General features: G+C 46.6%; 2 protein-coding genes across 2 annotated transcripts; both read right to left on the reverse strand.

Moving 5' to 3' along the window:
- Window positions 1-4,570: 4,570 nt before the first annotated feature.
- Window positions 4,571-6,127, reverse strand: LOC4327509 (aspartic proteinase PCS1). Its single transcript, XM_015755731.3, has one exon. It carries the CDS (start codon window positions 6,076-6,078, stop codon window positions 4,732-4,734), a length of 1,347 nt encoding a protein of 448 aa, XP_015611217.1. The 5' UTR covers window positions 6,079-6,127; the 3' UTR covers window positions 4,571-4,731.
- A 3,997-nt stretch (window positions 6,128-10,124) lies between these two features.
- LOC136353951 (uncharacterized) lies at window positions 10,125-11,402 on the reverse strand. Its single transcript, XM_066305363.1, has one exon. It carries the CDS (start codon window positions 11,239-11,241, stop codon window positions 10,534-10,536), a length of 708 nt encoding a protein of 235 aa, XP_066161460.1. The 5' UTR covers window positions 11,242-11,402; the 3' UTR covers window positions 10,125-10,533.
- Between the last annotated feature and the right edge of the window lie 3,125 nt (window positions 11,403-14,527).

Genomic DNA, 14,527 nt, shown 5'->3' on the forward strand with positions numbered 1-14,527 from the left:
GGTTCTATTCTTGAGTTGATGTTTCCAACTTCATCTCCTTTTGTTTCCCGTGTGTATGCATCCCAAACTACTAAATGGTATGTTCTTTAAAAAAAACTTATAAAAAAGTTGCTATAGAAAACATATGGACCCATTTTTATGTTTTTTAGCAAATAATTAATTAATGATGTGCCTATGCGTGCTTCGTTTTGCGTGTCGAAGAGGAGTTCACAGCCCCTCCTCCCAAACACACCCTTAGGGTCTGTTTGGTAGAGCTCCGACTGTAAATTTAACTCCAAGAGTTAGGTCTAGAATGAAATGAAATAACCTATACCATATCACCTCTCTAGTTCATTTGGTGATAGCACTCTAGCCCACTTCGCTCCCTTTTAGGTGAAGCTAAAACTGTTTAGATGGGCTCCAGCTTGATAAATGTGAAGTTGGAGTTGGAGCTCTGCCAAAAAAATATTGTATTACACATGGTCTAACTCGCGACACCACTCCCCTCTCCAGTGTGTCCAAGATTTTTATAGGCTCAACTACACTCACTATGGGCTATGGCAAGTCACTAGTGATGTGGTGTATTTGTTATAATGTGTTTAGGAGACCGGTTGTCCATTGTCACGAGGTCTTACATCCATTTCCAACATACTTGTAGAATGTGTATCGATCTTAAGTCACATTCAATATCCAAAACTTGAGTTTCGAGTCTCATAGGCCTATGGTTGCACCGCGTCTTCTCGTCACTTTCCCCATCTCAACCATAGTAAACCCCATCTTCCCTTGGCCCCTCTTCCTCCTCTTCTCCAGTAGCTTGTCGTTGATGGAGGGAGGAAGAGGGGTCCACCCTCATCATCTCTCTAGTAGTAGTCGTCTTAGTCGAGATTTCCCATTATGTTGGTATTTATTCACTATTCTTTTGGTTCCCGAGGCGATCGTCAGCACCGGCCTCCCTCGTCCTGGTGCTAAGGAGAGCTTCGCTGGCTTCAACACTAGTTATGTCTTGTCTTGCAGCGGGATCCCTGTTCCGTGTCATCACTTCGGACTCCTCCATATCTAGGTCAGCCTCCACCAGATATGCGGTGTTGATGGTAGCACCAGCCTTCAACTTCTTCCCTGACAAGCTTTCCCTAGGGATGGAGGTTATCTTCTCTAGTTCCAACAACTAGTCCTCTCAAGACGTCTTAGGTCTTCACGGACGGCTGAGGTGGCTCCAACATCCCGCTCGCAGAGGCCCCAATTAGGCACGCCTCTTGGTTACTACTAGGGTTGAAACTGGTTCGTATAGTTTTCGTCCGTCCGGACCAATTTTCGGATTCGGATAGTTTCAGTCGGAACTATCCGGAAATTCTCGGATTCGGAAACGAATTCGGATTTTTTTTCTCAGAAATGAATACAAATACAGTAAGGGTACTATCCGTCGGAATCGGAAAACGGTCGGAAACTATCTAGAATTTTTTTCGGATATCCGCAGACATTGAGCAAATTTTAGAAAAAAAAAACACGTATATGCACATAACTTTTTCATACGGAATCAGATGAAGACAAACTTTATATCAACATTGTAGAGCTCGATGAGATATACAATTTTATTATTGACTATTTTATTATTTGGGGTCATTTAAGGGTCTAAATATTCATTATAATATACCATATTAATTTTTACAAAATCTCAGATCTACAATTCAAACGACATCTGATGGAGATGTGTTCCATATCAAAGTTGTAGAGCTCAACGGGATTTACCACTTTATAGTTTATAACATTTTTATTTAAAAGTATTTAAAGTATAAAACAAATATTACAAGTTTTGAAGATGTGAAATAAAATAAATAACATCTCCAATTTATACAATGGTAAGTAATTAAGTTATACATCTAGTAAAATGTCTTAGGAATAAAAAATGATAATCATATTTGCATATGGATCTCCTAGAGGAACAACCATGAAAATCGATTTTCACATATGGTTGTGGGACCGTCTACAAAATTGACGATATAAATGTTGGAGATGTTGAACTAAAATAATAAGCGATATCTCTTCCTTGATCAAGAAACTCAATTTGAGGGTTTTTTATATACCGGTAAATATTCGCTACCGTATTCGTTCCGTCTCGTATTCGCTCCGTATCTGTATTCGATAATATTCGATTTCATTTCCGTATCCGAGTTTTCGATTCCGATTCCGATTCCGAAAAAAAATATGAAAACGAATATGATAAAGCTAGTTTCCGTCCGTTTCCGATCCGTTTTCATTCCTAGTCACTACTGCAAATCGTCATGTTTTACATATTTTTGTTGCTGGTGGAATGGATTTGGCCATCATCTATGAGAAAAATGTCTACATGCTAGCTACCTTCATCAGCTCCGTTGGAAATGCTTTGAGATGGTGCTGATTTGCTTCACCCTTTGCCAATGCCTCAACCCCCTTTCAACTCTACAACTCATTCGGCTTCTCTTTCCGCGGAAGTCGTGTTCTTACTTCTTAGCCGCTGTCAGCATGTAAGATCGTCAAGGGAGAAGGACCCAATCGCTTATTATTATTATTATTATTATTATTATTATTATTATTATTATTATTATTATTATTATTATTATTATTATTATTATTATTATTATTATTATTATTATTATTATTATTATTATTATTATTATTATTATTATTATTATTATTATTATTATTATTATTATTATTATTATTATTATTATTAAGTCTTTTTCTGCAATTTATTGCTTAAAAATATAATTCGCCTAGTCTTGAGGGGTAACTTTATGTAAAACTGGATGTACCCCAGTGTTCAGTGCTATAAGCACCATTCCAACTCATGCAATTGCTACTTACACCCTCCGTCTCATAAAAAATAAACTTCTGACTACATATTTGGATATAAGCTATGTTCAAATTCATAGCCATAATTATTTTACGAAGAGAGTATCTAGCTTATTAATAAATTCACGGGTCTTTAACAAAAATCCAAAACTTTACTTTTGGATATTGCATAGCATATTGTAGTAGTCGTAGTTGATAAAAGAACTGGTACTTATAGGCTTATAGACACGTGAATATGTGCTACGTACTCCTAATATATACTAAAAAGAGGAGAAACAGACATGTGACGGACATGTCATGATGCACTGAAGGGTTGAAGCACGCAAACTCTTTAATGTAAGAGTCTCTTGGCAAGTAATTTATCAGATGCTTTTGTTTTTCTATATTTACATGCATCGTATGTTACACACGGGTGCTTTGCTTCAGCCACGGGTGCTTTGCTTCAGCCTTCAAGCATTGGCAGTTTGGCACCCCTACAAATTCTACTTGGGGAACAAATATATCTTCTTTTCATCTGCTAAGAGATATCTAAACAGATACATTGTGCTTACGCATGGGTGTGGTTGCACTTGCTGGACGGACGATGGTTCAAGACATTTTGCCTTTCGGATGCCGTTTCTGCCAAACTGCTTGTAAATGGCTCTGGGATGTATCTCTGTGGCGATTGACCTAAATTCTGTCACTTCTGCACGATTTCTTCAGAAGAACGATAACACCCAAAAGATAGTTGGAAGAAAACTGAAGTGGAAACACCACGTCTGCCTGCAATATGCGTCGGTCTAATCCGCGAAGTTCAGCAAAAACCTCCAGAATTTCCAGACGATGGTCTGCCAACAGCAAGCCTGCAGTGCAGTTTACCTCCAGAATTTCCAGACAGTGGCCAAATAAAAAATTGTTGGTTGCGTCTTGATGTTAATCATCTCAGAACCGGCAACTGCTCCGGTTGGAATGATCCTTTCCTTTGCCCCCATGGGTTGCTCATTTCAATGTTCTAAACTTACAGTTTACTGCTAGCATCTGCATCTTCTTCAATAGAAGAATCTGCTTTCCTCGTCTCGAGACGATGAGTTCAGGATTCATAATTCGAAACTTACACTTCACTGCTCTATAGCACGACGTAGTAGGAGTACATGTTAACCCCTTTCTAGAATCTGCATCTTATAGTATTACTGGGAGTATTATACATCCTGATACAAAGCAGTCTGTTTGTTACGCTGCTCGATGCAGCTTTGTCGATTGTCTATGGGAACAAGGCAGAAAGGGGAAAAAATGGAGATAATCATAGTCCTGAACTCCTGATCCCTTTTGTCACAAATAAAGCTGCACTACTAATACAAGTAGAACCTTCTTGTGTATTATAACCATCACGACAAGCCCCATGTCGGTTGCCTTCTTTATCACCTCGTGTCGGCAACATGGACGCCGGAACACATGCCCCCTCTCCTGAACATTCCTCCTCTGTTCCGCGCCACAACTACTCTGTTTTTCTCCCCGGAAATGCCGCAGAGAAAAGCCGAATCACGAGTAGTACAAAGCAGCATCCGGCGAGGTGGCATTGTCTCGGTGTCTCTCTCTGTGAGATGCCTCGTGTCTCTCCGATAGTCCGATCCGACATGAATCCAAGCTAGGTTCACGTTCTGTGTCACGGTGTCAGTGTTAGCAGACTGCATCGGTGCAGCCATGGTTCGTTTGGTAACTGTTCACGTCATCTGATCAAGCTTGCGCTGCGGAGCAAGTCACCCAAAACGACAGCGAAAGAGCGTGACAACGAAAGGAGACGTCTACATGCATAATGTACATACGTGTCGCCATCTTTACATGCAAAAACCCTACTAGTACTAGTAGTAGCTGAGGTCACACGGCGCGTGGTTAAATTTACACCAGGAAGCTACTACCACGGTGGAGTTCGCCGGCGTCCGGCGGTCACAGCATCAGGCCGAGGCGCTCGCTGGCGACGTCGCAGCGGATGGGCGCGAGGCCGACGCGGCCGCGCTCCAGGTCGTACTCCACCCACACGTTCATCTGGTGGTGGTGCCCGATCACGTACGCTGTGATGGGCACCATGTCCGCGTTCCCGAACGTGAGGCACCACACGCCGTCGCCGCCACGGCGCTCGCCGGGGACCTTGTACAGGAGCCTGTCCCCCGCCACCGTCATCTGCGCGCCGTTGAACAGCAGCGTGACGGCGGGGAGCCTCGCCGGCGGCGCGCGCCCCTGGGGCACGCGGAAGCATGTGTCGAACGCCTCCTGGAACGCGAAGTTGGGGTCGTTGAGCGCCGGGAGCCAGGGCTTGGTCTGTCTCGAGAACTCGGCTTTCAATGCGGAGTAGGCGTCGCCGAGGAGGAAGGTGAACTGCGTGCCGGAGTCCACCATGGTCTGCCCGGCGCCGGTGTGGTCCGGCGCGAGAACGGACGCCGGGATGGGGAGTGGCTTGCCGCCGACGCGGATGCCGAGGAGCTGGACGGAGTAAGCCACGCGGTCGAAGTAGGGGAGCGGCATGGCCGGCTGGTACAGGGGCGTGTAGTTGAGCGGCAGGAAGGGGAGATCGCTGTGGCCTAGGAGGAGCACGCCGGCGTCGTCGCGGTCGGAGATGCAGTACGAGAAGCGGCGGGTGCTCGCCTGGGAGACGAAGGAGAGGGCGCCCCTGTTCATGCCCAGCAGCCCGGCGGTCGCGACGCCGTCGGGCGAGGTGTCGAACGCGGTGGCCATGCAGCCGAACGCCGCGCGCAGCGGCGGCCCTTGCCCCACGGTGAAGACTTCCGTCGCGAGCGCACCGTCGGAGGAGGACCCGTCCGCGTAGGACAAGGACACGCGGCACTGTTTCGAGGCCCCGTCGCAGGCCGGCGGCGACGGCAGGTCGCGGGATCGGCACTGCGCGGAGTCGCAGGGCACGGAGGCGAAGGTAAGCGATGCCCTTGGCCGGAAAGACAGCGCGCTCCTCCCGCCCCCACCCCCGCCGCCGCCGGGCGCACAGAGCAGCCACGACAGCTCGCTGCCGGTGTCGAGCACCATGGTGACATTCTGCGGCGGCGTGCCGACGGCGAGCGAGACGGTGAGGCTGACGTTGTGGTGGAACCGCAGCTTGCTCGCCGGCCGCGGCAGCGCCCCCGCCGGCACCTGCCGCGCCCGCAGCTCGAACAGCAGCGGCCGCGTCGCCGCCGCCGCCGCCGCCGCCGCAGCGGGCCTCGGCACGGCGAGCAAGAGGAGGAGGAGGAGGAGGAGGCAAACCGGCAGCGCGGGAGGAGGGGGCATGGCGGTGGTTGCGCGCATGTGAGCGGGGAGGCGGGCGGAGCGGAGGGATGGATGCTTGGATTTGGGTGTGGGGTTTTGGTTCGGCGTGGATTTTATGGGGGCAGCGACGAGTGGAGTGGTGGTGACGCAGGCAGGCGTGCGACGAGGAGTGGACTCGCTCACTCACACTGTGCGACGGTGAGGACGGACGGGTCAGTGTCGCCGAGTCCCTTGTGCGTGTCGTCTTCTAGGCCTTGGAACCAGGTCGAGCCAGCTGGCTAGCCATAGAGATCAGTACTACTGCTACCTCTACTGCTAGGTGTACTCATCCAATTCAAATTTCCACAGTAACTTGCTGCATTTTGTAGGAGTAGTAGCAAGTTTGTAAGTATATGGGTGTACGTAGACGCGCGCGTTGTGTTAATTACAGTTCGATCGATCTCCAACACAAGCACAATGAACAACACACATCATCTCATTCCCCGGTGTGTTTATGGCCCCCAACGACGACATTACACATTGCGCTCGTACACCACAGCACAGAGCCACAGACGCAGACGTGAAGTCCACACTATACGTGCATGGAGAGTTATGCCCTCATCTACCATACCAACACCGAGGAAAAGATCACAATTCTCGCGTCGTACCGCCGCTAAGCATATGGACAGTTCAGGATCAAAAGGCCGCCGTGAATGCGGTGCCTGCCTCTCGTTCCAATGAGAGGGGGCAACGCATTCAAGCTACGCAGCTAAAGTTTTGTACTGTTCGGCATGAAAGCGACGCGTTCAATTCATTTCATCAAGCTTGGTTCAGAAGCATTCATTCGACCAGGCGACGCGGTTTCGCCTCTATGGCTCGCCGGCGCCGCGCCGGCCACCACTGCTGCTGTGCATGCACGGCCCGGGTTGAGTTACCGCGCCACGCGAGGCTGCCGTCCTAGCCGGTAGATTAGGTCGTAATTTGTAGGCTGCTCCTTTTGTTAGTTGCACTAACCATGGCTGCTTTGGCACTTTAATCTCGATCGCCGTCTGCAAATTAATCGCTCATGGGCCATGACTGTTTCAGCTTTGAACTGCTCGGCCAATGATGCGCGTTAGCGCGGTCAAGTGTTCAAAAACTTCGCTGTGGTCTTGTGGATAGCAGGATCGATGCATCCTGTGCGCTCTGCAGAAGGGCAGAGCAATCTGAAGGATTGCCTTGTTTGCTGCTCCCTCTGGGCTTTGGTTACCGTAAACAACGCACACCTGTGGACAATTGCACGGTTTCAAGCACGAGTGGCCTCGGAGCAAGCGTGCACTATTTGTTACTGCAAGATGGGGGAAGAAAAATGCATCGCCATGGGGAACAACGCGGGCCAAAGCCAGGCCAGGCACACTCGTTTGCCGGACGTCGTTGAAACAGTCAGATCCCCTGTTTCAGGGACCGAGCTACGGCCTACGGGCAGCGACTTGTTTTTACCGTCATTTGCAGCGAGCACTATACACCAGTACACTCCTCCTACCCTGAGGATACCACAATGATTATCTATAGGCTTTTTACAAGAGATCCATATCAGCATATTTTCATACTTGGAAGAGATTAAATGAAGAGAGAGAGCAAAGCTATCTACTAACCTGGAGATAGTCTATAGAGAAAAACAAGGCAATGGATCTAGAGTTATAGATACCCATGTAGACATACCATTGAAGTGGTTTACTATTAATCTAGTCTATTGCTAAGATGTACATATTTTATAGATAGCACCTTACTTTACCACTGCGGATGCTCTGATGATAGTAGTACAATTGTACAAGTAGAGTCAATTACTCGTGTCGTGTGAGTAGCTGGAAACAACAAAGCGATGCGTGCGTCAGCTGCTTTTCCCCGGGCATGTTTGTCATACTGCGCGTAACTGCATCTTCATCATGTCACTCGCCGACTCGCCGTCCTTCAGAGTAAAGACGATATCATCGTCCAAGATTACACTACCACGGGGTCACTAGTTGACGACAAGCAGAGTCATTGCAGAGATCGAGTGGTAGGTTTGGTGGCGAGGTCCAAGCCAGAAACAATTTCCTTGTCACCACAGCCGCCTATGCCCTACAGCTCTCCAGGGCTCCACGACGCGCTGTTTGGTTTGGACACGATTATATTAGACGACGAGGACGAGCACAACTCGCGGATTATGCGATCGAATAGCAACATGAGACACAACGATCGCCGCCTAACCGCACTAATAATCGCGGATGTAACGTCGAACTAGCGCTCGATCATGTCAAAATCAGTGCAGATGGCGCCATGGATCAGCAGTTCAGCACAGGCAAGGTGACAACGAGCTCAACCCGCACATGTGATCCATGCGCTGTTCTCGCAGGATTTATCCATCCCACTAGCTTTTCCCTTGGAGGCCTGATCGGGCAGGGTGGTAGGTGGAGTAGTGTAGTGCTGCTACTCATGCTCACTGGACCATGGTCCTTTGCTCGAGCCCACACACATGGAAGGATGAGATGAGGATGGGCGGGCAGGCGGGCGGGCAGGTGCAGGATTCGCTCGCTCTCCATCTGCTCGATCGCGTCTCGCGTCGCTCTCGATCGCGAGACGGCCACGCCCGCATGGCCGGCTGTGGGCTGCGGCTGCTGCCGCCGGGAGGACGACGTCGATCGCGATTATAGTTTAATGGCGCGCGCAGTTGCATGTAGTTGTCGAGGCAGCTGCTGCTGGCTGCTGCGCGCGCGGAGCGGAGGCGAAGCAATCTGGAAATTGCCATGTTTGTGAACAGGGAGCGCTGTCAGCTGTGGACCTGATCTCGCCGTTTATGGTGATGCGTCGCGGCCGGGACGGCAATGATCGGTCATTATGGGTTGGGGGATGAGGACTGTGAGGAGGCAGGGACTCTGGTTAAACATCATGGGCCAGCTGGTTGGGGAGAAGTCAAAGTCGCGCTTAATTTAATCTCCCCTGCGTCTGCCTGTGCGTACACAGGATGATCTGCATAGTGTGTTAACATTTTAACAGTGGCACGATCGAGATTTGTGGACTGGGAAAGGGACAGGCCAGGCCAGGCCTAGAAGGAACACGATTTCATGATCTATAAAGTTGTATATACTCTATATCGTCTCAAAAGGCATCGTCAAGATGGCCGAGTTGGTCTAAGGCGCCAGTTTGGCATGGGTTCGAATCCCATTCTTGACATGATTAATTTTTTTTATAGAACTTCATTGGCATGGCATGGATTTGAATCCATTCTAGACATGTTTAGAATCCTATTCTTGACATGATTATTTTTTTTATACAATTTCATTGGCATGGGTTCGAATCCCATTCTTGACATGTTTTTTTTATATATATAGAACTTCATTTTTATCGGCTGTTATACTGTACTTTTAGAACATTGAGCAACATAACGTATTTTTATGTTGCTCAATTATATACTACTCCCTCCGTCCCTTAATATAAGGGATTTTGGCATTTTGCTTGCACTGTTTGACCACTCGTCTTATTCAAAAAATTTGTGCAAATATAAAAAACGAAAAGTTGTACTTAAAGTACTTTGGATAATAAAGTAAGTCACAGATAAAATAAATAATAATTTCAATTTTTTTTGAATAATACGAATGGTTAAACAGTGCAAGCAAAATGTCAAAATACTTTATATTAGGGGACGTAGGGAATAGTCTTGAATACATGAATTTCGTATGAAACATTCAAGTCCTTGAAAAAAGTTACTTCCTCTGTCCCATAATATAAGGGATTTTGAGTTTTTGTTTGAACTGTTTAATTACTTGTCTTATTCAATTTTTTCTAAAATTATTATTTATTTTTTGTGTGACTTACTTTATTATCTAAAGTATTTTAAGCCAACTTTTTGTTTTTTATATTTGCACAAATTTTTTGAATAAGACGAGTGGTCAAACAGTTCGATTCAAAACTCAAAATCCCTTATATTATGGGACGGAGGGAGTATTTTCCTTCCATTTCAAGCGAGCCTGCTAAAGTAGTTTCCGCACAACATATCATACTATGTTTTGAGCTCCAAAGGGTGTGTGCATAAAGAGTACAGATGATTTGGGGGATAAATTTGATCTGCCAGATATAAGGAAAGAATCGACTACAAACTTACAATTGTATAGATACCTGTAACAAATTGATCTGCCATACATACAGTTCGTACGAAACAGATCTTCATCGCATAACAGAGTGCATTGCGAAGCTAGAAAACTAAAACAACTTCAACTCGAAGATTGGAGTGTAAAAATAAACGTGAAGATGTAATTGAACAGGTAGCAGAAAGAATCACTTGATCAGCTCGAAGTTTGCTAGCTTGATCGCCTTGCCTTAACGTGTCAGAATTTCAGTTTCTTTCCTAACCGTGGCTAGGCACGCCTTTTAGTTATGGTACAGCGTGTCTACGGTAGATGGCAAAATTAATAATCAATCTTCTGCAGCCACAAGATCTTAACAAAAAAAATCTCTTCCTGCTATTCTTGACATGGTATGTCGTCGAACCAGCGTCGTCTAGCATTGTACTCCTAGCAGCAAGTCGTTGTTAGGGATGACGCAGTCCCGATAGCGCAACGACAACAAGTTCCCAGCGGCCGCAGCGAACCGGTGGCAAGCGGACCCTAGCCGTCTCAGCACGCCGCCGCGTACGAGCTTGCCGGTCCCGTCGACGACCCTGACCGCGAAGATGCGTCCCGCGACGCGGCGGCCGAGGCGGTACTCGCTTCGGCCGCCGGGCATCATCAGCTCGCAGAGGACGAGCCCATCTGGGGAGCTGAGCACCATGCCGTCGACCTGGACCTCGACCTCGACGACCTGGAGCCCGGACTCCCGGCGGCAGAGCGGGCAGGTGTCGTGCGCCTCGAGCCACGGCGCGATGCACTGCGGGTGGTACGCGTGGTCGCACGGCGTCACGACCGCGCTCCCCCCGGGCTCCAGGTCGTCGAGGCACACCGCGCAGGTGCGCCCCGCATCGCGCACCGTGACGGTGGGCAGCTGCTGGCGCGTCGACGACACGGCGGCGGCGACCGGAGCACGGCGCAGGGCGCACGCCTGGAGGAACTCGCCGGCGTCCATGACCTCGACGATCTCCTCGAGCGCTGCTCGCGGGGCGCGTGTCGGGCAGGTGGAGAGGCCATCGGGGCGGTGGAGGCGGCTGCACATGAAACACCAGATGGGCGACGCGTCCATGCCGATGCCGCCGGCGGTGGAGAAGGTGGCCATCCGCGCGCGCGAGAGACAGAGAGTTGCAAGTGTAAGTGCAAGTGCAACTGCGCGATCGATCGCTCTCGGTTCTTGCAGTGGAGGTGTCGTATGGGAGAGGCCCCTTGTGACTTGCGAGGCTGTAGAGTTAAATAGCTGGATAGTCTTGTTCGTGTAGAGGTCGGAATCCGATCCCTTTTCTGGCGCGAAACCGAGGGATTCACGGTGTTTGTTCGGGGATACATATGCATATGTCACGGGGATGACACGTCGATGGAAGTCCAAATCCGATTAGAAGCGTGGGCCGTGTGACGGGTGCAGCGCCGAGTTATTGGGCCGGATGCGCAAACTATGTGGGCTAAAATATCATCAATTGCGCTTGGCACGCCGACAAGGGCCATCAACCACGACGTTCCGCTCAAACACGATCTCACGATGAGAATAAGACTGCCAGTGATGGGACAAATGATCACGATAATTGATTCGCCTTGTTTTCTTTTCCCAGCATTGAAATAAAAATCAAGAAAGCATATGAGCATGCAACCATGATTATGAACCGTCCATTTTCTTTGCCTATATCTTGCTTTGAATTGGGAACCTATGATCGGATATGATCGTATCACAATATTTTTATATCTTATGGGATGTTTAGATGGGGTTAAAATTTTAGTCCCTGTCCCATCGAATGTGTAGACACTAATTTGGAGTACTAAACATAGACTAATAAAAAAACTAATTTCATAAATGAGAGCTAATCCGCGAGATGAATTTTTTAAGCCTAATTAATTTATAATTAGCAAATGTTTACTGTAGCACCGTATAGGCTAATCATGGATTAATTCAGCTAAGCTAAATAGATTCGTATCGCGAATTAGTCCAAGGTTATGGAATAGTTTTTGTAATTAATCTATGTTTAATACTCTAAATTAGCGTCAAACATCCGAATTGACAGGTTTAGTCCCTGTGAACCAAACAAGGCCTTAACCTAGTATCTTGCTTTGAATTCGGAACCGGATACGGATAATGTCGGATAATATACCACCTACCCATATTATTTTCTTTGAATCGGATTCAAAAATAGATATTTATTTGTATCTCTAATTTATAGATATTTATTCCCTCAAAAGAAATTATAGATATTTAATATAAGAAGATAATTAAAGTGCTAAAAAAGATACATCAAAGAACAAAATTGTACAATGTTACATGTAAGCTCACAAAATAGTGACTAACTAATCATTTATTATGTTTACATGTGAATTTGTATTAGATTTTCATACATGTTTTATAATATGAGACATACGAATGGATATAACTATTCCCGTATTCTAATCTATATTTTTTTACGGATTCGGTTTTGACTTGGATAATATTTACTATCCTATTTTCTCTCCTATATTTTTTCCGTAAATCTCCGACCAGACGGGCGGTCGAAAATACCTGTCCTTTTTCACCCCTTCCTCTGCCTGCTTCTTCTGGTTAACACATCCCCTTCTGGACGTACCCCTGCCAAACGTCGGTTCGTGTAGTTTGAACAAACAGACAACGTTGCTCAGGAGCTCAACACGTGCTCTCTGGCAATACTACTTTGCTCCTAGCTGTGTTCTTTGCCCTGGGTTCCCAACTCATCTCCATCGTTTCCGCGCGCATGCTTTTCAAAATGCTAAATGGTGTGTTTTTTTAAAAAAATTGTTTAAAAAAATTAAATTAATCCATTTTTGAAAAAAAAATAGTTAGGGCTCCTTTGAATCACAGGAATGGAAAAACGGAGGAATAGAAAAAACATAGAATTCTGACATGAATGTAAGTGTAAAACAGATGATTGTAAAACACAGGAAAAATATAGGAATAATCGTTTGATTGGACCATAGGAAAAACACAGAAATTTGAGGAGAGATAAAGACTCAAAGGATTTTTTCCATGAGGTTCTACCTCTTGTTAAAATTCCTCCAAAACTTGTATGTAAAGAGGCATTCCGTAGAAATTTCAGAGGATTCCATAGGGTTCATTACTTTGATTCAAATGGCTTTGTAGGAAAAATTCCTATAGGAATGAAATCCTCTAAAATTTCTATGAATTTCCTTTGAATCAAAGGGGGCCTTAATACTTAATTCATCATGTGCTAATGAACTGCTCTGTTTTTCATGCAAAGAAGATGGGTTCCTAACCCCATTAGCGAAGACACCGTCATGTATATCCAGGCAACGATACAGTCATACAAACGCGTCGAGTAGTCTTAACAAGACAAAACCTATACTCCTACTGCTATATTACTATGGTCAAGACTTAATTAAGTCTATGAACTGTGCTTAAAGGAGATTGTCATAGTGCTATGTGCTATCTCCATCACTCTATAGAACAGAGAACTTTCCGGGGGGGGGGGGGGGGGGGGGGAAATGAGACATAACCAGCGACAGCAAAGTAGCTTAAGCCACTTAATATGCGGTCAATTCCAAAGCCTGGCTGATTAGCACAAAAGAAAATTAAGCTCCCGGCTAACTACTCCTCTTTCTTTTCCCCTAGAGGTAGAAGGTAATCTGACCCCGAATGACAGTTGCTGTTCCTTTAAGGTCATGAGCACTCGGTTTGGAAATACTCCTCCGTTCCTTTAAAAAAAAATTTAATCTACAAAGAGATGTGACCCCTACTAAGATAACGAATATGTACGAATGATAGTTTAGATTCATTATACTCTGGTTTTAGACCCTTGTATTTTTCACTATAGTCTACACATTAACCAAAATACATTTCTAACAAATATGCAGGTCAGCCCCTAGAGTCATTCAAATAATTACACCCCAACCCATGATCCCACATGTCAGCTATCAAATGTTTCTCCTCTCTACCATCGAATTGATGACATTGGCGGCTCAACATTGCCATCCTAGCTAACCTTATTTCCGTCACTCTCCAATCTCATGCCATTGGCTCCTGATCCCCCCTACTCCCTCTCCCTTATCTTCCTGCAAACCGGATCACCATCGGCAACGAGGTCCTAGGCGGAGGGCGACAAGATCGAGCTTCTGCCTCATTTCCTCCGTTTGCCACTATTGGCGCAGATCGGTGATGGCTTGGACCTCTCCAGTGATGGTGCCTGCGACAAGCTTCCTCCCCACCACGCAACTCATGAACCTTGACTCCTTGAGCTCACCGGATTCAGCCTTGTGCTCACCGGATCCGTGCGAGGACGATAAGGTGAGGAGCAGATGACGACCTCGATGACCTTGACGGCGTGTTCTTTTTGCTTATCTCTTAGACCACAAGTCTAATCTCAAACAACCATCTCTCCTAAAATCACTGTTACCTA

This window comes from Oryza sativa, chromosome 1 (genome assembly GCF_034140825.1).
Source record: "Oryza sativa Japonica Group chromosome 1, ASM3414082v1".
NCBI lineage: Eukaryota > Viridiplantae > Streptophyta > Magnoliopsida > Poales > Poaceae > Oryza > Oryza sativa.